Source organism: Lontra canadensis, unplaced genomic scaffold (assembly GCF_010015895.1).
Source record: "Lontra canadensis isolate GAN:19392208 unplaced genomic scaffold, GSC_riverotter_1.0 scaffold61, whole genome shotgun sequence".
In the NCBI taxonomy this organism is placed as follows: domain Eukaryota; kingdom Metazoa; phylum Chordata; class Mammalia; order Carnivora; family Mustelidae; genus Lontra; species Lontra canadensis.
The window spans coordinates 10288185-10313619 of record NW_022631055.1 but is presented as its reverse complement, the minus strand read 5'-3'; the positions used below and the strand labels follow the sequence as shown (position 1 = coordinate 10313619).

General features: G+C 47.3%; 1 protein-coding gene across 1 annotated transcript in view; it reads left to right on the top strand.

The window, feature by feature from the left end:
* The window catches only part of FER1L5 (fer-1 like family member 5), a 53871-nt gene that overhangs the window by 16453 nt on the left and 11983 nt on the right, over nt 1-25435 (top strand). Inside the window, exons 14-27 of the mRNA XM_032877941.1 lie at nt 764-832; nt 3825-3868; nt 3960-4042; nt 4119-4213; nt 5173-5301; nt 7103-7280; nt 18107-18231; nt 19058-19158; nt 19689-19866; nt 19944-20099; nt 21292-21420; nt 22575-22738; nt 23055-23169; nt 24777-24879. Of these exons, the coding sequence (XP_032733832.1) occupies nt 764-832; nt 3825-3868; nt 3960-4042; nt 4119-4213; nt 5173-5301; nt 7103-7280; nt 18107-18231; nt 19058-19158; nt 19689-19866; nt 19944-20099; nt 21292-21420; nt 22575-22738; nt 23055-23169; nt 24777-24879 (1669 nt within the window). The remainder of the gene's footprint in view (nt 1-763; nt 833-3824; nt 3869-3959; nt 4043-4118; nt 4214-5172; nt 5302-7102; nt 7281-18106; nt 18232-19057; nt 19159-19688; nt 19867-19943; nt 20100-21291; nt 21421-22574; nt 22739-23054; nt 23170-24776; nt 24880-25435) is intronic.

Genomic DNA, 25435 nt, shown 5'->3' with positions numbered 1-25435 from the left:
TAGAAGCATCATTAAATCCAGCCCATATATAAAGGGAGGGAAATTAATGTCTACCTTTCCAAGGAAGGTTTTCCAAAAGATTTGTGGACATATTTTAAAACCACCACACTGAATGTGGTTTGCGTGCTCAGGTCTAGGTGAGATGCTCTTGGGCAGTAGCTGGCACACAATTTCACAATTTTCAAAAAATGTTAATATCTCTGATTTTTCTAGTATGTATTAAAAATGCATTAACCAGTATGTTTACAAATACAAATTTGTATTTTGTAATACAAATACAAAAATGTATTAACCAGTATGTATTAACCAGCCCAACCAACCCTTGATTTCACTGACATGATTGCTTAGAATAGCGCCAGGTTTAAAAATGAAGTCAAGTGATGCTTTGGAAAGGGGTATGCCATTGTGTACTATCACAGTCAGCATGGTTTTTGCTCACTTTTCTGTTGGGATCATAGAGTTTATCTAACAAAATCTATGTGTATGCACTCATATATAAAGTTAGTAACCTTATGACTATTTAATAACAAAGTCAACTGAAACATGATCTGAAGATAAGTAATAGGGAATCTGGATCTGGACAGATATACAAAAGACTGACGTTGTACCTGAGGAGAGGTTGTCAAAGAGTCTTTAGATCATTCCCATGATCAGCCCTGTGCCAAGACAGCGTCCATCCCTGGGCAGGGCTGGAAGGGGTTGAAGGTGAGGTCTGTGGAGGGAGGAGGGGACAGGCTGACACACTGTTCTGGGATATTCCCAGCTCAAGACAAATGTGCTGACTCAAACCGAGAACCCGATATGGAACCAGATCCTGACCTTCCAGATTCAGGTATTGCTGTTCTATCTTCTTTTTTTCTTTTCTTCTCAGAGAGAGAGAGAGCTGGGGGAGGGGTAGAGGGAGAAGAAGGGAGAGAGAGAGAATCCCACGTGGTCTCCACTCTCAGTGTGGAGCCTGGAGCCTAACGCAGAGTTCGATCTTACGACCCTGAGATCGTGACCTGAGCTGAAATCAAGAGTCGGATGCTTAACCGACTGAGCCCCCCAGGCGCCCAGTCCTGTTCCACCTTGACCACTCTCCTCCTCCTGGCCCACAAATGAAAGGGAAGTTTGGGTGTGGAGGGGTGTGGAGGGAAGGTAGGGGCCAAGAAGCATGGGGTGGGGACAGTGGGGGGCACCAGGGAGTGGGGGTGAGATCTGCCTGATAGGGAACATGAAGAAGCTCAGAACAGATTTCAGAAAATGTACTTTTTGTCCAGTATTAAGAAATGAGTGGGCCATACAACTGAACTTTCCCCAAAACCTGAATGTGTCTTTTACCTACATTATAAAACAAAACCAAAAAAAAAATCATTTTTTTAAAATATTTTATTTATTTGACAGAGAGAAATCACAAGTAGGCAGAGAGGCAGGCAGAGAGAGAGGGGGAAGCAGGCTCCCTGCGGAGCAGAGAACCCGATGCAGGGCTCGATCCCAGGACCCTGGGATCATGACCTGAGCTGAAGGCAGAGGCTTTAACCCACTGAGCCACCCAGGCGCCCACCAAAAAAATCATTTAAATCTACATTGTATTATGCATTTTCTTATCTTCTAGGCGAAGTGCCCTGGACATAATTATAGCTCTTTGTTAATGGCCTAGAGGTATTGTGGAAACATAGTATATGGGCTACATGGAGTATGGCTTTTTGTTCCTATACTAAATGGGTCCAAGTTGCTGCTCTTTGTGGGATTCTGTAGTCTGATTTTTATAGCTTTCCAGTCCTTCTCAGTCACCTATCAGTAATGTGGATGCCAGTCTTCTTAAAGCCCTGGAAGAGCCTTGATTGCCTTTTGACTACATGTCAGGCTTCTAAGAACTGCATGTAGAAAGAGTACACAATTCTGAGAGATAGCTTGAGCACTGTCATTAAGTATTAGGGCATAAAACTTTGTGTGGCTTCTATTTGGCTACACAGAGAGTGTTTGCTTTCCTTATACCTTACATTTGTGTGACATAAAACCAGCTCATGAGTTCCCCTCTACTCTCCTGGGACCCTCCTCCTTGCTAGAAACTTCCCTGGTCTGCCTCCTGATGAGGCATCATCTTTAACCCATTCTTCATAATCCCTACCTTCCTGAGTGATTTTATAGACTCTTAAAGTAGGAAGAGATTTTAAAAGGAGCCTAGTTTATCCCCCACCTTTGTTTCCTCCCACCTGTCTCCAGCTGTGATGAGGTTTGTGGCCGGGATCCTCAGATGCTCTGTGGCTGCTCAGAGCCTTGCAAGTCTTCCTCGATGTTCCGCTGCCTTTAGGTTCAGAAACCAGTGGCACAGGTTGGGCCCTCCTTCATCCCTAAAGAGGCCTTCCAACATTTAAAGATGTCCAAACACCCCTTGGACCCTCATGCATTTCCCAAGTAACACAGTCTCCTAGGCTGGAGCTGTTTGGAAGATTGTGACTACACTGTGGAAATGCAGATGTGACCCTCACTCTGAATGGCAGGATGACCACAGAGACAGTAGCATCTGGGGCCGGCCTGTCAGCACCCCAGCAAGGCAGGCTACAGGGGAAGCTCTACTGAAAATGGGTGTATGCTGGCTTACAATCCAAGGGCCCCAGAACAAGGACAGTCAATATAAGGGACCGGGAAAGGGGATGAGAGTGCTCAACAGCGTGGATGAAAAGATGGTTCAGCATAAATTTGAATGTGGAGGATTTGTAATATTGGAAGACAAGGATGCCCTCCAGTGCCTATCTCTCCACTTCTAGGGAGCCTTTCCTCATTTCTTCTTAACCACTTGCTCAACTGGAAAGACCTTCCCCTTCTCCACCCCAGCCCCCAGCTCCCTGGCAAGGGGAGAACAGACAAGTAGAAAGGACAATGGCAAGTACCCTCAGCCATGCCTCAGGAAGTGCAGTGAGAAGAGACCCCAACTGAGAGGATTTAGGTACCCTTTGGGCCCTAGCAGCTCTGTTTTACACACAGATTGTTTTTTGTTTTCCTATTTGAGGGGACCCTGTGGCAGAGTGGAAACAAGAATCTGAAGCTTGGGTTCCGGTCCTGACTGCGACCCTGACTGTGTGGCCGTGAACAAGTCCCTCTGACTGTCTGGGCCTCATTCCCCATCTGTAAATAGGGACAATCGCAGCCCTCACTGGGTTGTGGCAGAGTTGTTAAGAGCTCTAAAGAGAGCTTCTAAAGAGAACTTGAGGAACTCAGTTTCTCTGTGCCTCAGTTTTCCTGTCTAGAGATGGGAATAGCAGCACCGGGCTTATGGGGTTGTTGGGAGGAGTCACTCAGGTGATCCATGTAGATCATTCAGCCCAGGCCTGGGGACAAAGGAAACCCTTCCCACAACAGCAAGTACTATTATTTATTCTGGAAGGGATAGATGTCCTGCTGTTTAAAAGTTAACTGCTAACCGTGAAGAAGACGTTCTAAGCCACAACCTCTGTGCAAGACTATTGACGAGCATGCCTTCAGACAGTGAAGAGCTGTGTGAGGACTGCAGTCGTTGAGCCCATGGTCAGGGTGGACTCAGGTCTCAGTCCTGAAGCTCATGCGATTAGGGGACCATTTCAAGAATAAGAATACAAAATGACCAGGGGACACAGTCATAGGCCTTTTCCAGGGCTTTGCAAGGGGCCCATGTGAGTGGGGAGGCCCACAGCCACAAGCCTATATGCTCCCATGGTAAATCCATCTTGGCTGTGGTGACATGGCTTACTGGTGACTGAGCCAGGCCTTGGACCCAGACCCAGCACTTCCCAGCTACACTCAGTCTCTGTGAGGACCAGAACCTCGGAGCATGCACCCGCAGTGGCTCTTGCTTTCCCTTGCAGCTGCCCTGCCTCTCCAGCTACATCAAGTTCAGAGTCCTGGACTGGTGAGCCAGGGTGGAGGCTGAAAAACATGCCAGGGAGGAGACAATCAGAGCTAGGCAAGCAGTTCAGCCTGCGGGATGTGTTTTTCTCCAGTCCCAAGAACAGTTGCCAGGATGAGATTGGGACCGTCAGCCTGTTCCTCAACCAGATCTCATCTACTGGAGCAGAAATAGAAGGCAAGCAATCCCCCTGGCCCCTGCCTCCTGTCCCTCTCCCACCCGCCCCCGCCCCCCTCACTCTCTCTCCTTGCAGGAATGTACTCTGGCTTCCTACCCTGTTTTGGCCCCAGCTTCCTGACTCTCCGAGGGGGTAAAAAGGCCCCTTTCAGGATCCAGGAAGAAAACACTGTAAGCTTCTCATGACAGCTCTAGGGAATAGTGGAGGTAATACCAACCGAATGAAAGCCTCTGGGGCCTCGGAGGTGCTGGGGGAGGGCCTGATCCTGGTTTCTGTCCACCACGCTAGTAGAGAACATGTAAGCTATGGGTTAATGGCTATGTCTATATGGGACGAGTGTGGCATGAGAAAGAAATAGATGGAGAGCTCGGGGCGTTCCCTGAGGAAGGAGCATTGAGTTGAAACGTCGGGTAAGATTTCCAGCATGTGGAAAGGACATAGGAGACAAAAAGACAGCATAGGTAAATGTAGAAAGTATTGGACTGTTAAAGACTGATGATAACGGCCAGGAAGCCAACTCCAGTTCGCTTAAAAGACGGGAAATGGGCTGAGAAGAACTCTGAATGAGGACAAGTTGCAGGCACCGGGACCTCCATGCCATCAAGAGACTCTCTCATTCACACCATCTTTCAGCTCTGCCACTGCCACTCTTCCGCCTGGGCTGCTTTCTTTCTCACTGCAGTGAAGCTCCCAGCAGGCAGTGACAATCAGAGCCTCCAATACGGAAGGCCAGGGGAAGATTCTAATTGGCTGCCTTAGGTCATGTGTACTCCCCTTGGACCAATCACTGTTGCCAAGGAGGAGGGGCATCCTCTGATTGGCCAGGCTGGGAGCTTATCACAGCCGCCTCCAAGCGGGAAGCATTTTCGGGGAACACGTGCTTCGGGTTAATAGGTGGGTCCAATGCATGAAGAGGAGGAATGGGCCTGGGGATATGGAAGAGGGGTCAAGGCCCAGAGGTTTCTGGGCGCAGTCATGCCTGGGGTGTATGGAATTCTGCCCCAGGACTGTGGTCAGCCGTAGGCAGGAAGTCATTGGACATCTCTGTCTTCGCGGCATAGGTGTCAGAGGACATTTATCTGCTCTTCTCTCGTTCCTTTTCTCACCATTTTCCTTCCTGTTGCCCTAGAATATTCCCGACTCTCTTAAGGATGGTCTGACTTATCGAGGCCGAGTCTTCCTGGAGTTATCCACCCACGTCACTTCCCATCAAGACCTTAAGAGGAAAGATCTCTCCTCCGAAGTGACCAGTATAGAGGTAACTACAGGAAACAGGGAACCCGGGAAGAAAGAGTCCCCTGCCCACCCCAGATCTACTGCGGGTCCTGTTTCTGACACTGCAGAAGGCCCGGCCACAAGCTGAACGAGCTGTTGGCTGCCTGAAGATGTTTGGTCAACTTCCTGGGTCTTTACTAAGCCCCTCAACTGCCTGAGTCTTTACTAAGCCCCTATGTGGGCTTTGTGCTGTGCCAAATCCTGGGTGGTCAGGGACCCAGTAAATAACAAGATAAGCTTTCAGTTTAAGAAATATGCAATCTATGGGGCGCCTGGGTGGCTCAGTGGGTTAAGCCGCTGCCTTCGGCTCAGGTCATGATCTCAGAGTCCTGGGATCGAGCCCCGCATCGGGCTCTCTGCTCAGCGGGGAGCCTGCTTCCTCCTCTCTCTCTGCCTGCCTCTCTGCCTGCTTGTAATCTCTCTGTCAAATAAATAAATAAAATCTTTAAAAAAAAAAAAAAAGAAAGAAATATGCAATCTAGTAAGGAGAAATGATCTTCCAAGGAGTTTTTACTTCTTCCTGTAACCTGGGGAAGACCACTGATGAAGGAAGTGGCAGGAAGGAAAAACAGCCTTAAGAATAGCCACCCACTCATTTTAAAAAATGGGAATACAGTCATGGGGCAGGAGAACCAGAGAGGAGGGAGCAGGTTCCAGAGACCCTTTGGAAACAGAATGATCAGAGCCACAGATCAACAAGACATAAGAAATGAGGCTAACTCCCCTAAGCTGATGCCTCTTTTCTGCCTCAGGTGGCAAGGTGGTCAGGGTGACATTCATGCTCCCTGAAGGAGGAGAAGGTCTGGGGGGTGTGGGAGAGAGACAACAAATCCCACCTTTGACATATGCTGGTGAGACACCCATGGAAACGAGTCCTTGAGGCTGTGGACAGATGGTGTGTCGTCAGCACACTAGGATCTGAACACAGAGTTGTGAAGGAAATGCCTGGGAGGAGTAGGTGGGTGAAAGGGTGCCACAGCCTACGGCAGGTAGAAGAAGAGGGGGAGCTTGCAGGAGAAACTGGGGAGGAGTCTGCAAAGAGGAGCATGGAGGCAACCCCTCCAACCCAGGGAAGAGTTGCCAGGCCACACAGGTGCAAGGGAGAAGTTGCAGACTCTGCATAGAGGCAAGTGCATAGAAACTTGGCTGGAAAAGTGGAAGAAGACAAAATCAGATGGGAGCTCAACAGAGGCTCAGAGGGGAGAAGGAGGGTTATTTTTAATTACAGGGCAGACCTGAGCTCGTGAACAGACTGGGAGAGTTCAAGAGGAGGGCGGGAGATGGCCACTGAAATGAAAGCAGCTGACACAGTCGGTGGTAGATGGAGGACTTCCAGTAGAGAGGCGGCATGGTGGGAGGAAGCCACTGGAGAAGGGCTCAGAGTAGATGTGCATGCATGTGCCACCCTCACGACACCCCTGCCCATGCTCATTCCACGAGGGGAGGGCATTGAGGCAAAAAAGGAGAAGGATGGGGTAGCCCAAGTCAGAGCCCCAGCCTGACCCTCAGGGCCTTGGAAGGAGAAGACTCCCTCCAAGGAAAGAAAGGAACCACAGCTGGCTGGGAGGAGGGGACCAGGTGATGGAGGACCTGGGTGGAACTGCCCTTGAGCAGGAGTCTACACAGGATTTTGAGGGGGCGTGGGTTCAAAGATGGCTCACCTTGAAGAGAAGCAAAATGGCTTAAAAAAAAAAAGGCACCTCATCTTTGCCTCCTTGCCTGTCTCTATAGCCTTGTTCATTCCTTGGTTTATGTACAGGGATGTGGGGGGGTTATTGTTTTAGAGACACCATCACCGCCAGAAGTATGGGCTGTGTGTCATCTTCCTTTCCTGTACCATGATGCCCAACTTTAAGGACCTGATCCAGTTCGAGGTCAGCATTGGCCACTATGGAAACAAGATGGACCTGAATTACAAGCCTTGTGTCTCAACCACACAGTACAGCCCAGTGATATATGATGGTAATAGTCAGATCCAACCCAAGAGTAGAGAGCATCCCCTGCCTCCCAGGCTCTGCACTTGGCCTTTTTAGGGGTATTAGCTCATAGAAATTCATAGGCATTTTTAACCCACATGTCTCACATAAGGAAAATGAGCTTCAGAGAGGTGAAGTCACCTGCCAAACATTGCACAGCGAGCGGATGGTGAGCCCATGACAAGAGTTGAAAGTAGGCATTCACTCCAAGTTCTTCTCTACACTACATTTCACACTACAACTTCCCCAACCCCAGCTTCTTCCCTTCTACTCTGAACCAGCCCTGACCCATTCATGCAACCATTTTCTGCTACTCCTCTTCCCACCTGCTATCCATCCATGAATCTACTCACCCACCAACAGCCATTAATCTACTCATCCATTCAACTCCTAACCATCCACCGACTCAAACACTCAGCCAAACTCCCATCCATCCATTCACCCATTAATCCAATATATACTTATTAAACACCTATACCAGGCTCTATGGTGTAGCATTTCTCAAAGTACAATCCCTGGGCAGGACACCGGGATCACCTGGGAACTTTTAGAAATGCAGATTCTAGGGGCGCCTGGCTGACTCAGTTGGTTAAGCACCTGACTCTTGAATTCAGCTCAGGTCATTATCTCAGGGTTGTGAGATGGAGCCCCACATTGGGTTCTGTGCTGAGATGAAGTCTGCTTAAAATTCTCTCTCTCCCTCTCCTCCTTCTCCCCCCACCCCACTCATGTGTACTCTCTCTCTCTTAAAAAAATGCAAATTCTTGGCCCCACCTCAGTCCTTACAGAATCAGGAAAGCTGGAGATGGTGCCCCACAATCTGTGTTTTAACAAGCCTATCATGTGATTTAGATGCATGCTAGAGTTTGAGAACCACTACTCTCAACTTTGTCTTCAACAGCTTTGCAATTTCCTTGCCCCTTGAGAGCCTTTCTGTGCATCCCACTTCCCTGGATTTTTAAGAACCGCTCTTGAGTGAAATAGAATTCACACACTATATAATTCAACTATGTAAAGTATGCAATTCAGTAGTTTTTCATGTATTCACAGAATTGGGCAACCATCACCATGGTCAATTCTAGAACATTTTTACCACTCCAAAAGAAACCCTGTACCCACGTGCAGTCACTCTCTACTTCTCCCCTGCATCCCCAACCTCAGGCAACCATTAATCTACTTTGTGTCTCTGTGGAGTTTCCTATTCTGGATATTTTATCATACACGTAGATTCACAATATGTGGTCCTTGGTGTCTGGCTTCTTTCACTTTGCATAACATTCTACTTGTTTTTAAATTATGAAATATACACAAAAAACATGTTCAATGTATATATACCATTTAAAGATGAATGAAATGAGTACCCCAAAACTCAGCATTCAGCTTAAAAGATAGAAAATTGTCAGCATCTTAGAAGTTCCCTGTATGTTCTTCCCAGACCCATTTATCCAAGAAATAACCACACTCCTGACCCTCGTGGTAATCACTCCCTTGTTTTTTCAGTTTTTACCATCTATGTATGCAACCCTAAACAGCATACTTTTTTTTACATTTTAAACAAATGGAACTTTTCAGTCTGTATTCATCTGTTTTCCATCTTTTGCTCAATATTAGGGGTATTTTTTATGTTGGTATGTGTAGTCGAAGTTCATTTACACTTCTGTATATATTCTCCTGTATGATTATAGCACCAATTATGTGGTATATGCAGATGTTTGAGACTTATCTTTTTTTCCTACTATAATAATTGTGTTATAAACATTCTTGTACATGTCTCCTGGTCTCAAGCGCAAGACTTCCTCTAAATTATATACCCTGGAATGAAAGAGGAATTCAAACCAAAAGAAATTATACCAAATTACACTCTCATCAGCTCAATATGAGAATTTCTTTTGCTTTTCGTTCTCACCCGTACTTTGTGTTGTCCACCAGCCTTTTCATTTTTGCCGATGGTGGGTGTAAGATGGTAGCTTATATGATCTTGATTTGCATTTTCCTGATTACATATGGAGGTTGGGCATCTTTTCATATATTTACAAACGTTTGTCTTTTCTGTCTGTAAAAAGGCTATCGATGTATTTTATCCATCATTCTTTTTGGCTGTCTTGTGCTTACTGTATGTTTCTTTTTCTGGGAACAATCTTTTGTCAGATGGGTGTATTATACATACCTTCCCTAAGTTTGGGGCTTTTCATCTTCATCTTAATAACAACTTTTTATTTTTTTATTGAGGTCTTGTCTGCAAATAATAAAACACACATATTTTAAGTGTACAGTCTGATGAATTTTGGCAAATACATCCATGTAGCCACCATGGGAAGAAAGTTCCATAATCCCAAAAAGCTGCCATATGTCCCCTTTTAGTCAATCTCCCCAGGCCCTGGGGTCAGTCGTTGTGTTGTCTATCACTATAGATTTGTTTTGCTTTTCCTACAACTTCATGTAAATGAAATCAGACATGTGGTTTTTTCTTTTTCTACCACTTCTTTGGCTCAGCATCGCGTTTTAGGAACTCACCCATGTTGTTTCATGGATAAGTGTTTTGTTCCTCTTGATTTCTAATAGTACTTCAATTTGTGGATATGACAGTTTATTTACCTATCCCCCTGTTCATGGAAACTTAGATTGATTCTACAAAAAGCCTGATGGAACTTTTGTATTTTATCAAGATTTTTTTATTTATTTTGTTTTTAGTATCGCATTCTGTCTCCTCTACTGGTTCTATATCTGTGGATTAATTGTAGTGGTTGCTCAAGGGATTGCAATATTGATCTTTAACCTATCATAGTCTTCCTTGAGTTTATATTATAACTACTTCATATATGATAATATATTACATATATTCACATATAATTGTTATATATAATATAAAGTGCAATTATAATAGTATAATTGCATTTCTCCTTTGTTATACATTCTAGAGTTGGCTTATCAATATTTTGCTTAGGATTTTTGCATGTATATGAATTAGATGAATCTGTAATATTTTCTTTCTTGTAATTTCCTCATTTGTTTTTAATATCAAAGTTATGCTAGCCTCATAGTTGAAGTTGAGGAGCATTTCCTCTTTTTTACTCACTATGAGCATTTGACTAAGACTGTAATCATCTGTTCCTTGACAGTTTGATAGGCCTCACCTCTAAATATAAGCCTGGTGGGTTTTTTAATGCAGCAATTTAAATATGGATTTATTTTAATTAGTCAGCTTTTCTATTTATTTTTAAGTCAATTTTGGTAGGTTTAACTTATCTAGGAATTTATAAATTTCATTGAAGTTATTACATTTTTCAACATAAAATTATTCATAGTATCTTTAAATTTTCTTATTGTGGCAAAATAGATGTAACATAAAACAACATTTTAGCTATTTTTTTAAGATTTTATTTATTTATTTGACAGAAAGAGAGATCACAAGTAGGTGGAGAGGCAGGCAGAGAGAGAGGGAGAAGCAGGCTTCCCGCTGAGCAGAGAGCCCGAGGCGGGGCTCGATCCCAGAAACCTGCCATCATGACCCAAGCCGAAGGCAGAGGCTTAACCCACTGAACCATCCAGGCACCCCACATTTTAGCTATTTTAAAATGTACAGTTCAGGGGCGCCTGGGTGGCTCAGTAGGTTAAGCCTCTGCCTTCGGCTCAGGTCGTGATCCCAGGGTCCTCGGATTGAGCCCTGCATCAGGCTCTCTGCTCGGCAGGGAGCCTGCTTCCCCCTCTCTCTCTGCCTGCCTCTCTGCCTACTTGTGATCTCTCTCTCTCTCTCTGTCAAATAAATAAATAAAATCCTTAAAAATAAATAAATAAAAATAAAATAAAATAAAATGTACAGTTCAGTGGAATTAAGTACATTCACAATGTTGTGTAACTATTACCTCTCTTTCTAGAGTGATTTCATCATCCCAAACAGAAACTGTATCCATTAGACAATAAATTCCCTTGTCCCCTGGAATCCTCTATTCTACTTTTTGTCTCTCTGAATTTGCCTATACCTCATATATGTGGAATCATGTAATATGTGCCCTTTGTGTCTGGCTAATTTTACTTAGCCTAATGTTTTCAAGATTCATCTACCTTACAGCATGTGTCAGAACTGCATTACTTTTTATGTCTGAGTAATATCCCTATTGTATGTACGTATCATATTTTGTATATCCATTCATCTGTTGATGGATACTTGGGTTGTTTCCACCTTTTGGCTATTGTGAATAATGTTGCTTATGAACATCGGTGTGCACATCCCTGTTTGAGTTCCTGTTTTTAGTTATTTGAGGTATATGCCTAGGAGGGAATCATTATGTCACATAAGAATTCTGTTTAACTTTTTGAGGAACCATCAAACTATTTTGCACCACAGTTTCTTTTTTTTTTTAAGATTTTATTTATTTTTAGAGAGAGAAAGAAAACATGAAGAGCAAGGGAAAAGGCAGAGGGAGAGGGAGAAGCAGACTCCCTGCTGAGCAGAGAGCCAGCAGGGCTCAATCCCAGGACCCTGGGATCATGACCTGAGCTGAAGGCAGAGGCTTTAACCCACTGAGCCACCCAGGCGCCCCCTGCAGTCCCCTTCTTGGTGGCTCCAGCACCTTGTGCAGCTACCTCGATGGCACAGCTCTGGTGGTATGCCTGTCTGTGGTCACACCACTGCATGCCTTTTGTTACCCAGCCCTAGGAGTGGTAGTTTCTTCCTCCTGTTACTAATCTCTGGAAAGCTCACTTCCCCACCCCATCTTTTTTTTTTTTTTTTTTTTTAAGTAGGCTTAGCATGGAACCCAGAGCAGGACTTGAACTCAACAACCCTGAAATCAAGACCTGAGCTGAGATCAAGAGTCAGAGGCTTAACAGACTGAGCCGCCCAGGTGCCCCTCAATTTCCCCTTTTTGATCTCTTGGCCCTTTCAACACATTTTCTCTATTAAATCTCCTTCATGTCAAATACCTGCCATGGTCTTTTTCTTTCTCTGGCTGTATCCTGACTGATAATCCTCCAAAGGTTTGTACCACTTAACACTCCCACCAGCTACGTCTGAGAGCCTCACCAAAATCAGGTATAAACTTCTGGATTTTTATCAGTCTGGTAAGTGAAAAATGGGATTTCAGTGTAGTTTTCATTTGTATTTCTCTCATTATAAATAAGGTTGGGTATCTTTTCGTATGTTTCAAAGTCGTTTGTATTTCCCTTTTTTAATTGCCTGTGTATGTAATTTTCTCTTTTATTCTATTGAGATATTAGACATTTTCTTACTGATTTCTAGGACACTTCATATATGAGGGAGATTAGGCCCTTATGATATGAGCTGTAAGTATATTTCCCTTATTTGTCTCCTATCTTTGTCTGTGGTGTTTGGGATTTTTTTTCCCATGAAGACTTTTTTTTTTTTAACATACTCAAACTATTATGGCTTCTGGCTTTTGAGTCATAATGACAAATGTCCTTTCTACTCCAAATATATTAAGGAATTCTCTCATGTCCTGCTCTAGAAGTCTATGATTTTTTAAAGTTTCATAACCAATACCTTCTGTCTTTCTGATATTTTTTCCCTATAAATCTCTTCACCTTTCTGTCCAGCTGCTCAAATATCCTGTATCTTGCAAGTCTACTAACTTCACCAGATTATTTTGAAGTGTTGATCATTTGGGGTCAGTTGTCCCTGGCACGAGGTATACTCTTTCATGAGTAGTTCAAATCTTCTTTTATTTTGTTAATAATTTATTTAGTGGCATAATTTTTTTAACAGTTTTTAAATTGGGTTGTTTTTCTTCTTATGGGGCAGTAAGAGTTCTTTATATACGCTGGATCCAAGTCTTTTATCAGATACATGATTTGCAAATAGTCTGGCTCGTCTTTTCTTTTGTTTTTAGCACAATTTCTGTTTATTGTATTTGTCATTTTCAAAAGCCATTTTATTTTTTTTTATTTTGTTCACTTAGCCAACATATAGTAGTACATCATTAGTTTTTTGAGATAGTATTCAGTGATTCATTAGTTGCGTGTAACACCCAGCACTCATTGTAACATGCCATTTTAAATATAACAAATGTCATTTTCTTGATATAAAACATAAGTAACTATCAAATGATACAAAATTTTTTCTGATAAGCTCTTATTTATTTTTTATTAACATATAATGTATTATTAGCCCCAGGGGTACAGGTCTGTGAATTGTCAGGCTTATACACTTCACAGCACTCACCATAGCACATACCCTCCCCAGTGTCCATAACCCAACCACCCTCTCCCTACTCCCCTGCCGCCCCCCCAACCCTCAGTTTGTTTTGTGAGATTAAGAGTCTCATATGGTTTGTCTCCCTCCTGATCCCATCTTATTTCATTTTTTCCTTCCCTACCCCCCAAATCCCCCGCTTTGCCTCTCAACTTCCTCATATCAGGGAGATCATATGATAATTATCTTTTTCTGATTGATTTATTTTGCTCAGTGTAATACCCTCTAGTTCCATCCACGTCTTTGCAAGTGGCCATCTTTTCATTGTTTTAACAGTGTTTTTTGAAGTGAGAACATTTTCAATTTGGGTGAAGTCCAACTTTATTTTCTTTTAAGGTGTCATATCTAAGATCCCTTTGCCTAACCCAAGGTCATGAAGACTTTTCTCCTATCTTCTATAAGTTTTACAGTTTTACTTCTTATATTTAGCTGTATGATCCATTTTGAATTAATTTATATATGAATAATCCAAATTTTCAAGCACCATTTGTTTAAAAGACTATCTCATTCCCCATGTGCGTTTTCTTAGATTATATATATATATATTTTTTTAAAGATTTTATTTATTTATTGGACAGACAGAGATCACAAGCAGGCAGAGAAGCAGGCAGAGAGAGAGGAGGAAGCAGGCTCCCCGCTGAGCAGAGAGCCTGCTGCAGGGCTCCATCCCAGGATGCTGGGATCATGACCTGAGCCGAAGGCAGAGGCCCCAACCCACTGAGCCACCCAGGCACCTCTTAGATTATATTTTTAAATATTCTGTGTCATAGTTTAGGTTTTCTACTTTAGGGGCCCCATTTATGGGCTTAACCATTTTCCTTGGTTTTTCTTCTGTATTCATCAGCTTTTCTCTGATCCTTCATGACTCTCTATTTCCTTTTTATTTTGGGTCACTTTTCTTACTTCTATCTTTATTTCTATGCCTTCTCCCTGAGATGTCTGCAGGATTTAATCTCCCTTGAGCTTCTTTTTATGTTATCTTCCTTTCTAGGGTGTTTTTGTTTTTGCTTCTGCTTTTTTTCATTGTTTTGCCAGCTCCCATTTCCTCATCTGCGCCCAGAGTTCGTTCTGGGAGCGTATTTTTGCTGGCACTTTCAGAACTCTGCTCCCATCAAGCTGAGCTCCCAGCTGTCTGCCTTGCTCTGCGCTTCCCCGCAGGTGACTTCTGTTAGACTCACCCCTTCCTGCTTCAGCTTTGGACCGCAATCGTAGTTGCTTTTGGCAGTCATTATGTGTATTTTGAGTCTACAGATTATATCTCTCTTTGTTTTGCTGAAAATTGAGCTGTTTTCCTCCTCCTCATTGCTTTTGTATGCTATCCAAGAGTAGAAGAAGAAAATTGCCATCTTGTATCTGCACGTTCATATCTGAGAACCCCAGCCCTGGATCTCTGCTTATTTATCATTCTAATGATTCACTCAGTACCAGAGCTTGAAACTATGTCTTCCTACAATTCTAGAAAATTATAAGTTATTTTTGCTTCGACAGTTACTTCTTCCCCTTGTCTCTTATACGGCTCCTCCTCAAACTCACTCTATCCTCTATGGGACTCCTCATCCTATTCTTCATATTTTTAAATCTCTCTTCCCTATTTGTCATCTCTCTGAGCTGTATTCTGCATAATTTCTTCTAATCTTCTTGGAAGGGCCTTAGGTAACCACTCTATTTAAAAATTTTTGGCAGCTCCTTATCCCTTTCCCCCACTTTATTCTTCTCCATAGTATTTTCCACTATTTGACACAATGTATTTTATGTATCTTGTCTCCACTATTTTTTAAATTCTTTTTTCTTTAAGATTTTATTTATTTGACAGAGAGAGAGAGAGAGATTGAGCACAGGCAAGGGGAGCCTGAGACAGAGAAGCAGGCTCCCCACAGAGCAGGGAGCCCGATGCGGTACTCAGGACCCTGGGATCATGACCTGAGCTGAAGACAGATGCTTAACAGATTGAGCCACCCAGGCGCTCCTATTTTTTTTTTTTTTATTCTTAAGTAAACTTTTTTTTTTTACGATTTTATTTGAAAGAGAGAACATGAGCAGGGGGAGGGGCAGAGGAGAGGGACAAGCAGATTCCCTGTTGAGTGCAGAGCCCTGTGCGCTCAATCCCAGGACCCCGAGATCATGACCTGAGTTGAAGTCAGACTCATAACTGCTAAGCCACCCAGCTGCCCCAAATTCTTAAGTAAACTTTTGACTCGAGTATAACATAGTTATAAAAAATTACACAATCCCAAGTGTCCAACTCAATGAATTATCGTGAAGCAAAAATACCCACGTAACAACATTCAGACCATGAAATGGAGCCCTGACATCCCAGAGGCCCCTTGAGCCCCTCTACCCCCACTCTCAGCAAGGACAACCACCCTCCTTAACTCCAATTTGTTTTGTCTGGTTGTTAGCTTTATATAAAACAAATCATATAATATGCAGTCTTTTGTGTCTGGCTTCTTTTGCCCACCATCTTGTGAAATGGAAACAAAATTTAGATGTTGTTGGGCATGGTTCTGGCTCGTTCTCACTGCTGCACAGTAGTCCACTGGGCAAATATACCATAATTTATTTTTTCCTTCTACTACTGAGGGAGATTTTGGTTATTTCCTGTCTTGGACTATTATAAATCGTGCTGCCATGAACCTTTTACAATACGCCTTTTGATAATACCATGGTTTCCTCGGTTTTCTTCTGTATCCATCAGCTTTTCCTTTTCGGTTGGGTGTGTACCTGGAAACAGAGCTGCAGGACTAGAATGTGTGTCTTGGTTCTGAGCTGCTCATTTTCTTGAACTTCCTTTATGTCCTTCCTTTATTTCTTGAACTTCCTTGATTTACAGTCCTTTGGGACTTTAAAGTTAAAGAAATCCTTCTTTGCTTCCTCCAGTTCCCTGGGGCACTACCAACCAAAGACCATTTTAAAGTTTCTCCAGACTACACAGGTGATATGAATGCAGAATACAACCTGCATGAGGCCTCATTTGCAGTAACAAATGTTGGGGGAATTTTCCTGCTCTCTCTACCCAGAGCCATGCTGGAGATGGGCTGGTTTCTTTGCTATTGTCTTCTGTGCAGTGGATTATGTCTCATTGACTGAGGGTTTCGGTTTCAGAGTGCCAGCTTTGCACGGCATATTCATATCCTAGGGCTGCCCTAACAAAGCACCACAAACTTGGTGGCTTAGAACAACAGAGACTTATTCTCTTACAGCTTTGGGGGCTAGAAGTTGAAAGTCAAGGTGTTGGCTGGGTTGGTTCCTTCTTTCTTACTTTATATTTTAAAAAAGATTTTATTTTTAAGTAACCTTTATATCCACTGTGGGGCTCAAACCTACAACCCCAAGATTAAGGGTTGCATGCTCTACCTACTGAACCAGCCAGGCGCCCCAGAGTTGGTTCCTTCTGATAGATCTGTGCCTCTCTCCCAGCTTCTGGAGATTGCCTGCAATCTCCGGTGCTCCTTTGCATGAAGACACAGCCCTCCACCTCTGCCTCTGTCTTTATGTGGTGTGCTCCCCTGTGTCCCTGTATCTTCACATGTTTCTTTCTGTGTCCCTCCTCTCTCTGTGTCCCTCTCTTCATCTTCTAGGATGAAGAGAGGGACACTTCATCTGTATTGTGTGAAGGCTCTAACCTACTCCAGTATGATCTCATCTAGACTAATTCTAGTTGCAATGACCCTATTTCTAAATAAGGTCACATTCTGAGGTGGTAGAGTTAGGACTTCAAAATACCTTTATAGGGAGCAAAGTTCAACCCATAACACATGGGATCTCCTGTGAGACTGCTCACCGTGGGCAGTGCTAGGCTTTCCCCAATGAGCATCCTGCCCTGGCCCTTGCCAAAGAGAAGCAGAAGTTCTCCAGGATTTACCAGAAGCTTAGCAGGCAAAAGTCAGCTTTGCTTTCGCTTGCCTCACAGAGTTTCTGCTTTTACTTTATTTTGGCTTCTGTGGATTTCTTTCCTTACATCAAGTCAGCACTACAACTCAGAAAAATTTTTAAATGAACTTATGTTTCATCTCCCTTCCCCCCTCATTTCAATAAGGAACATGGCCTGGGAGCCCAGTTTGCCAACCCCATCACTGGTTTGTATCCATCCTTATTCTCCTGACCCTGTGCCTCTGTCCTGGCAGGCCCTTCATGTGAGATGCTGCCCACCCCGACCAAACCCTGGGTCTCCCCCTAAGGTCCCTGGGTCTCCTCACTTCTCCTCTGCCTCACAGACCACCCCAAAGGGAGACCCTACCTCAAGGGTAGGGTCATCTCGCCTGGTCATACCTTAAGGGCATGGGACCTTGGAGCTAGATGCCTCAGGCAGACTACTGCCCCCTGCCCCAGCCTGGATTTTCCCCATGTGTAAAATGGGGACTTTGAAAAGCTATGTGAAACCCTGGGCACAATGAATGCTCAAGAAGGCCAGCTGTGTTCATCAAAGTGCACATGTTCTCAACTGGCCGGCAACCCACCCTCTTGGCGGGAGGGGTCCAATTAGGATTATTAGCAGATGGTGTCCTTGAAGAATAGAGTAGCTCAGGGAGGGTCCTCTGAGAGGGCACAATAAGAGGAGACCTCCCAGAGTCCCTCAAACACCCCCACACATGTCTGTGTCTCAGGGAACATCTACCATTATGTGCCCTGGTACAACACCAAGCCAGTCGTGGCTGTGACCTCCCAATGGGAAGACGTCAGCTTCCGCATGAACTGCCTCAACCTCCTCCACTTTACCCGGGACCGCCTGGTGAGTGGTACAGAAGGGTGCAGGCAGGGGGTTCTGCTTGGGGAACTAAATCACAGTCCTAGGGAGCCAGTCACTCAAGTCACTCATGCATTCCACACCAAGGAAGACAGAAGCACAGAAGCATCAGGCACTGTGCTAGACAATGAAGATGGAAAGCTGCATGAACAGCGCCTAGCCTCCCTATCTGGAACTTGGATATGCAAACAGCTACTGTAGGGAGTACCCAGAGTTATAGGGGCAGCGAGATTGGGGATGGAGGAGGGTTGCTGAAGAGAGGATAATCAGAGGAGGTGTTTGAAAAGGAGGTAACATTTGAGCAGAGTCTTGAAGAATGATTTGCTGGGGCCGTGGTGGGGGTGCAGAGAAAGGAAGAGCTGGCAAATCCATGGTGACATGAAGTTCCAGGACAGGAAGGGCATGGAGGTGATTCGGAAATAAAGCCTGAGAAACTGGAAAAGGTCAGATCACAAAAGATCTTACGCATCTGCTAAGAAGGGAAGTCACTGAACATTTTTAGTTAGGAGAGCCCCCTGCTGCCTCCACCTTAGATATGACTTTGTGTACCTACAGAAGCAAAGCCCTGGGTCAAGACTGTAACCCTTACAGTCCTGCCCTGTCCTGGCTCCTTCCTGCTGCTTATCCTGTTGGGTAGTGGAGAGGGTTGTGGGGATCCTAGCGTTGCAAGGACATGTGATAGCTTTGGACTGACATCCTGAGGTTTCCCCAAAGGCCCCCAAGTCCTGACTGATAACATCTCGGGCCGGTCAGTAACCTCTCCTGGGTGAGCCTCCATATACTCACTTTCTGTTTCTCTCCTCCTGGACAGAAAGCCAATCTGGACACCCTGAAATCCATAAGGAATCCAAGAGACCCCGCTCTGCTCCCCCAGTGGGAGAAGCTGCTGAGGGAGCTGGTGGAGGACTGCAAGTAGGGGAGGAGCGTGCACACCAGGGCTGGGGCTGAGCTGGCCAGGCTCCCATGGGGTGGGGGTGCAGACCAGCACCCTACAGAACAGCCCTCATCCCCCACCTCCTCAAGAAAAGAGCTCTGCTCAAATCTCTCCCCAGCTCAAAGCCCAAACCACAGAGTTGCTTCTCCTCCCCTGTTCAGGCCTTCCGGAAACTGGCACTGACCTCCCCACCCAGCCTGGTCCCAGTTGTCCCTGTACCCACATCTGATGCTCCCACCAAACCAAACTTCTCACATCCCCCATGGTTGGGTTAGCCCCTATCTCCCGGCTCTCACCCAACTCCACAAGGAGCTCCTCAGCACAGGCCTGGCACACTGCATGGGGTTGAGAGGGTGGGAGAGGGGGTGCATGAGAACCAGGGTCCAGGCCAGCAGGGGCAGGGCAGGATCTCGGGTCTAGGAAGTGCACGTTGGCCTAAAGCAGGGTGGGAGGTCCTGTGAGGTGAGGCGGAGAGGCCCAGCACCCTCCTTCCCGATCCTGGCCATAGACACCCTCTGCCCTGCATGGCCCATCAGCCCAGAGCCACAGAGCTGGACAAGAAGAGGTGGCAGCTCCGCAGCCGCCTCCTGCAGGAACTGTCCCAAAAGGCCAAGGAAGTTAAGCCCAGGAACATGGTGGCCACCGTGGAGGACTGGCTGTACCGCCTCAACGCTGTTCTCCCTGAGGTGGGCACCGGACACACTGGCAGGGGAGGAGGACCTGAAGCCTGCCACGCAGGCCTGACGCCCTCCCACCTTGGCAGCCCCAGATGAGCCTCCCAGACGTGATGATCTGGCTGACATCGAAGGAGCAGCGGGTGGCCTATGCACAGGTGCCTACCCACAGCATCCTGTTCTCCCCAACAGGGGCTCTGCACTCCGGCAGGTTCTGTGGGAAGACACAGACCCTCGTTCTGCAGGTGGGGAAGCCGAGCGTCCTTGGGCCACCCCACTCCTTAGGGGAGGAAAGGGCCCAGAAACACCCCAAGGGAGAAACCCTGAACTCTTAGGGTAAACTCCAGGGGTATCCCCAAGGGCACACCCACTTTGTCTCTCCTGGGCCCTTTAGCGGGTGAAATGGGGTTGAAACAGTCTCCAGAGGAAGGCAGGGGACAGCGGCCATCATTGTGTGGTTGATGCCAAGTCCACATCCCTCATCACTGTTCCTCAGATTCATCTCTTCCATCATCCTCACACCACACTTGGTCCAGTCCCTTGTCATCTCTCCCCTGGACCAGGATTGAGTGCTTTCCAAACATTTAATGCCTACAAGGCCTGGGCACCGGCCCGTCATATCAGATGCAGACCATAAATAAGGCTGGTTGACCAGCACTATCACAGCCCCTCCTCTCACCCTTCCCCCAACTCAGGAGACAGGTTGGGGACACTCCCTTCCTCCCAGAGATGTCCTTCATTCCCCACTGCTTCCTGGAGAATGCCGACCACCCTGGCCTGGCCCCAGCCCCTTCCCACTGCAGGCACCTTCTCAGGGCCCCATATTCTCAACAGCCAGGCTGCCCTGGGCTTCCCCACACCCAAGCCTGCCTGTCCTGGGTCCTTTCCATTGTGGAAGGCCCCTTCGTATGCCCGCTTTCTCACCCTGCAAGAAGTCTTTCTCATCCTGCAAGAACCACTGAGACTTGCCTCCTGGCTCTACCACTTACTGGTCTGTTTGACCCCAGACCAACCCTTGACCATGTCCAGGCCTCAGTCTTCTCCTCTGTAAAATGGGCCTGGTGAAAATGATGTGCAGCCCCATTCCCCGTGCCCCACCATGGAGGTGTGAGAGGATCCTAGCGTATCCTGCACATTCGGCATTTACTTGTCAATGTCACCATCATCACCACTTCCCTTTGGAGCTTCCCCAGGCTCCCTGGGCCACCCCTCTTCCCACAAACCCCACCAGCCTCTCTGTGATGCGTGGGGTTGCAGGTATAACCATGTGCATATTAACTCCCTCTGGAAAGCAGGAACTCTGCAACATTCACTTTAAGCCCCAGCACCCAGGGCTCAGCGTGATGGAGCAGGTGTGTGTGCCCCTCCCTCCCTCACTCACGCCCCTGCCCCCCGGGGGACATGCACCCCTATGGGGTCGACCTGCTTCTGGTTTAGTACCCAGAAGGTGAAGGACGGGACATGCTGCCAGTCCACCTCCGGGTCTGCATGTGGTTTGGCAACGTCTCGGACAGCAAGGATCTGCAGCTGCTGCGCGAGGGCGAGGTGGTCGTGTATGCGGAGACGGTGAGCAGTGCCCTGGTGCAGTGGGGGCGGGGAGGGGGGGTGGCAGCGGGTGGGGAGGCCAGGCTGCCAGAGCCCAGCACCAAAGGTGGAGAAAACCATCACCAGCAGAATCTGAGCATTATGAGGTGGGCTTTGATAAAGACAGGTGGCACTAGAGCAGCCTCCAATGTTGACAACCCATGGGCATGTGGTGATAAAAGGGGCAGCTGGGTCGTCCCCTAGGGCCAGTCACCCTCTCCTTGATGGAACTTTATTGGGAATTTCTCCCAGTTACTTCAATGCATGTGAGGTGAGGTCTCATCTGTCGCCAACCTGGCAGCCTAGGACCCCTGCAAACTCCAGCAGGGTTGGGGTCAGTTTTTCTGGTGGTTCTGGGGAGGGAGGGGCCTGGAACATTCAGAGCAAGAAGTGAGGCATCTTCCCGGAGAACCACAGATGCTTGGGGTGGGTGGGCAGCCAGTCAGAGACTGCTCTAGAACCAGAGGAGGGAAAGATGACCCTTGCTGCCCTGGGGGAGGACATGGCACAAGAGAAAGCTCTGAGAGCAGAGGGAAAGGAGTTCAAGAATTTTCAGCTTTTTAATTTACTGAGTCAAAAACTTATTTTTGTGGTTCCTAAGTTGCACACTGTGAATGGATATGTTAACATGAGTAACCAGCCCCAACATAGGCTTGGAGATGTGAGATAAGAGGGGATCTAGAATGAGGTGCAGGTAGCAGAGGCTGTGTGTCCAGCAGGGGAATGTGGGGAAAAGGGCTCAGAGGCAGAAAAGATGTGATGAGTGGTAGAGCAGCACTAGGTTCCCCGGGTCAGCAGCGACAAGGCTAATGGACCACACTGTAGCACCCTCTGCCCCAGGCTCTAACACAGGCATCCGCCAGCTCTACCCTTCAGTGGTTAAGCACCCTGGGGTAGAGTTGACCTCTGAGCCTCAGTCTCCCCCCTTGTGAAATGGGATCGTGAGGATTACAGGGGACAGTTCATGTAAAACCTCAGGCATGCAGGGGAGGGTTTGATGATAAGCCCCTGGCCCCTTCTGCCTAACACACTTCTAAGAGGCCCCTGCAGCCCAGAGTAAGGGGTCCAAGGAGGGACCGGATGTCCCAATGTGAGCTGGGGAGGCTGCAAGCTGCTGACAGCTGCCCCTCCTCTAGTACGAGAACCAGGCCAAGTATAAAGACCAGTGGGGACAGCAGGGGCTATACCACTGCCCCAACTTCTCCGACGTCATGGGCCACAAGGCCCTCCCCAAGGAGGATTTCCAGGCACCCCAAGGATGGCACTGGCAGGGGCAGTGGACAGTGGAGCCTCAGAGGAGGTAAGGCAATGGGGCAAGCCTACAGCCTGTGTGCCCCTGGACATGCTGCCTGGGATGGACTGTTCTTTTCACCTGGGAGAGCAGTTAGCTACAGCTTGGGGAGGTGGGCACGTGGCCATTGTAGCCTGCTCCCAGAGGCTGGGATGCCCAAGAGGAAGGGCCCAGCCCACCACCCTACCCTGGAGGCCAAGCCCCACGGCCCAGCCTTGCCCAGAGCAGGCTGCCAGGTAGGGGAACACTGGGCCAGCAGAGGACAACCCAGGAGCCTGAAAGTTCGGGGAGATGTGCTAGAAACTTGGGGTCTCGCTGCCCCCAGACTCCTCCTGGACGTAGACATCAACAAGAGCCAGGTGCTAGAGGAGGTGTATGAGAACCAGTGTCGTGACACCACGGGGGCCTGGGTGCAGGCAGCCATCCCAAACACGGACGTGGTAAGCAGGGGCCAAAGCTGTCTTGGGGGACAAGCAGTGCATGCAGGTGGGCACCTTGGAAGCTGGGTTGTCTGAGTGGGAAGAGCACTGGGCCAAGGGTTACCTCTGAGCCCCCACATGCTGCGCAGGAGCCTGGGTGCACGCTGATGGCATTAGTATCCCAAGGGGGCAGGTAGAGGTACCTTCAAGAAGACTATAAGGGACAAGATAGGGAGGAGTGTTTCCTTCCTAGGCTTCTTCCAAAGGTAGTGCTTACTCAAGAGAGAATCTGTCTGGGGCTAGTCTAAGCCCACACCATCTGAAAGAACTTCCTATGATGATGGAAATGTTCTCTGTCTGCACTGTCCATCTATCCAGTGGCTAGCAAGTACCTGAAATGTGGTACTTGTGAGAGTGAGGAACTGAACTTTGGCTTTCATTTCATTTTATTTATTTTTTATTTTTTTAAAGATTTTATTTGTTTGAGAGAGAGAGCGAGCATGACCAGGAGGGAGGGACGGAGGCAGACTCCCCACCAAGCAGGGAGCCCAACACGGGACTCGATCCCAGGACCCTGGGATCATGGCCTGAGCCAAAGGCAGATGCTTAACCCACTGAGCCACCCAGGCGCCCAATTTTGTTTCATTTTAATTAGCTTATACTGAAGTGGCCCCAGGAGGTTGGTGGCTACTGTGTGTCGGACAGTGCGGGTCAAACCCATCTCTCGGGCATACTATCCTCCCCTCCTCAACAAGGACAGAGTGGGTTTGGGCAGGTGGCAGCGTCTAGCTGAGATCAGTCACACTGTTCCCCTTTCACAATCATTAGTACGGGTATTTCCTATTTATGGTACTGATTTGCCACTGGTTGTGGCTATAGTTAAGTTTCCTTTTAAAAATACGTTTACTGGGGGGCGCCTGGGTGGCTCAGTGGGTTAAGCCTCTGCTTCGGCTCAGGTCATGATCCCAGGGTGTTGGGATCGAGCCCCGCATCGGGCTCTCTGCTCAGCAGGGAGCCTGCTTCCCCATCTCTCTCTGCCTGCCTCTCTGCCTACTTGTGATCTCTCTGTCCAATAAATAAATAAAATATTTAAAAAAAAAATAAAATAAAATAAATAAAAATACGTTTACTGGGGCGCCTGGGCAGCTCAGTCATTAGGCATCTGCCTTCGGCTCAGGTCATGATCCTAGGGTCCTGGGATTGAGCCCCACATCGGGCTCCCTGCTCAGCGAGAGGTCTGCTTCTCCCTCTTCTGGTCCCCCTGCTTGTGCGCGCTCTCTCTCTCTCCCTCTGACAAATAAATAAAATTTTAAAAAAATTTACTAAGGGTGCCTGGGTGGCTCAGTTGGTCTCCCTGCTCAGTGGGGAGCCTGCTTCTCCCTCTCCCACTCCCCCTGCTTGTGTGCATGCCCTCCCTCTCTGTCAAATAAAATAAAATCTTTAAAAATATATATATTTACCATTTGAAAAGGCAAGTCAGTACAGCACGCTGAGTGGATAGGTGGGTGGCATCAGAAGTAGCAAGCACTGTCTGCTCCAGTGGGCAGGAGGCACCACACCACGGTGGCTGAGGGAGTGAAGATGGCCTCCCAGCTCAGATGCCCCCAGCCTGCCCTATCCACCCTCAGAACGGAGAGCCCGTGGAGGCCCGGGAGAATGTGCAGTGTCCCCGAGGCTGGCATGTTAAGGAGAGCTGGATTGTGGAGCTGAACCACGCGGTGGACAGTGAGGGTCAGTCCTCTGGGCGCAGGCGGAGGGAAGGAGGCCCTGGAGCTGCCAGGGACTGACACTTCCCAGAGCCTCAAAGCAACCGAGCTCTCAGGTGGGATGGGCCTAAATTTCCAGGGGTCGCCCAACCTCTGGACAGTGGGGTCTCCACCCTTTCTATAGACATGGGCCCCAGCTTTCAGGCAGGGCAGGTTGTAAGTGCCTCCTGAGCAAGTTCTAGAAAGGGGAAAATGGTCAGGGAGCCTGGGTTCACCTGCTGTAGTAGCTCCAGGCAAGGAGTGATGGGCTGGAAGTCCAAAGTCCTGGGCTCAAGACGTTGACTCTGCTACATTTGGGCTGGGTGACCTTGTGTGGGTCACAGGACGTCTCTGAGCCCTGCCTTCCTCATTTGTAAGATGGGTGGTTGGGCCCAAGTATACCATCCTTTCTCACACCTCAGGGCCCGAGACACCTAAACAGGAGGGAAAGCCTTTCCCCGTTAGCCTGCCTTCTGGGGCCCATTTTTCAGGTATGTCCATACCTCCCAGCCCATGGGCACCTGGGCACCCACAGGCTGTGG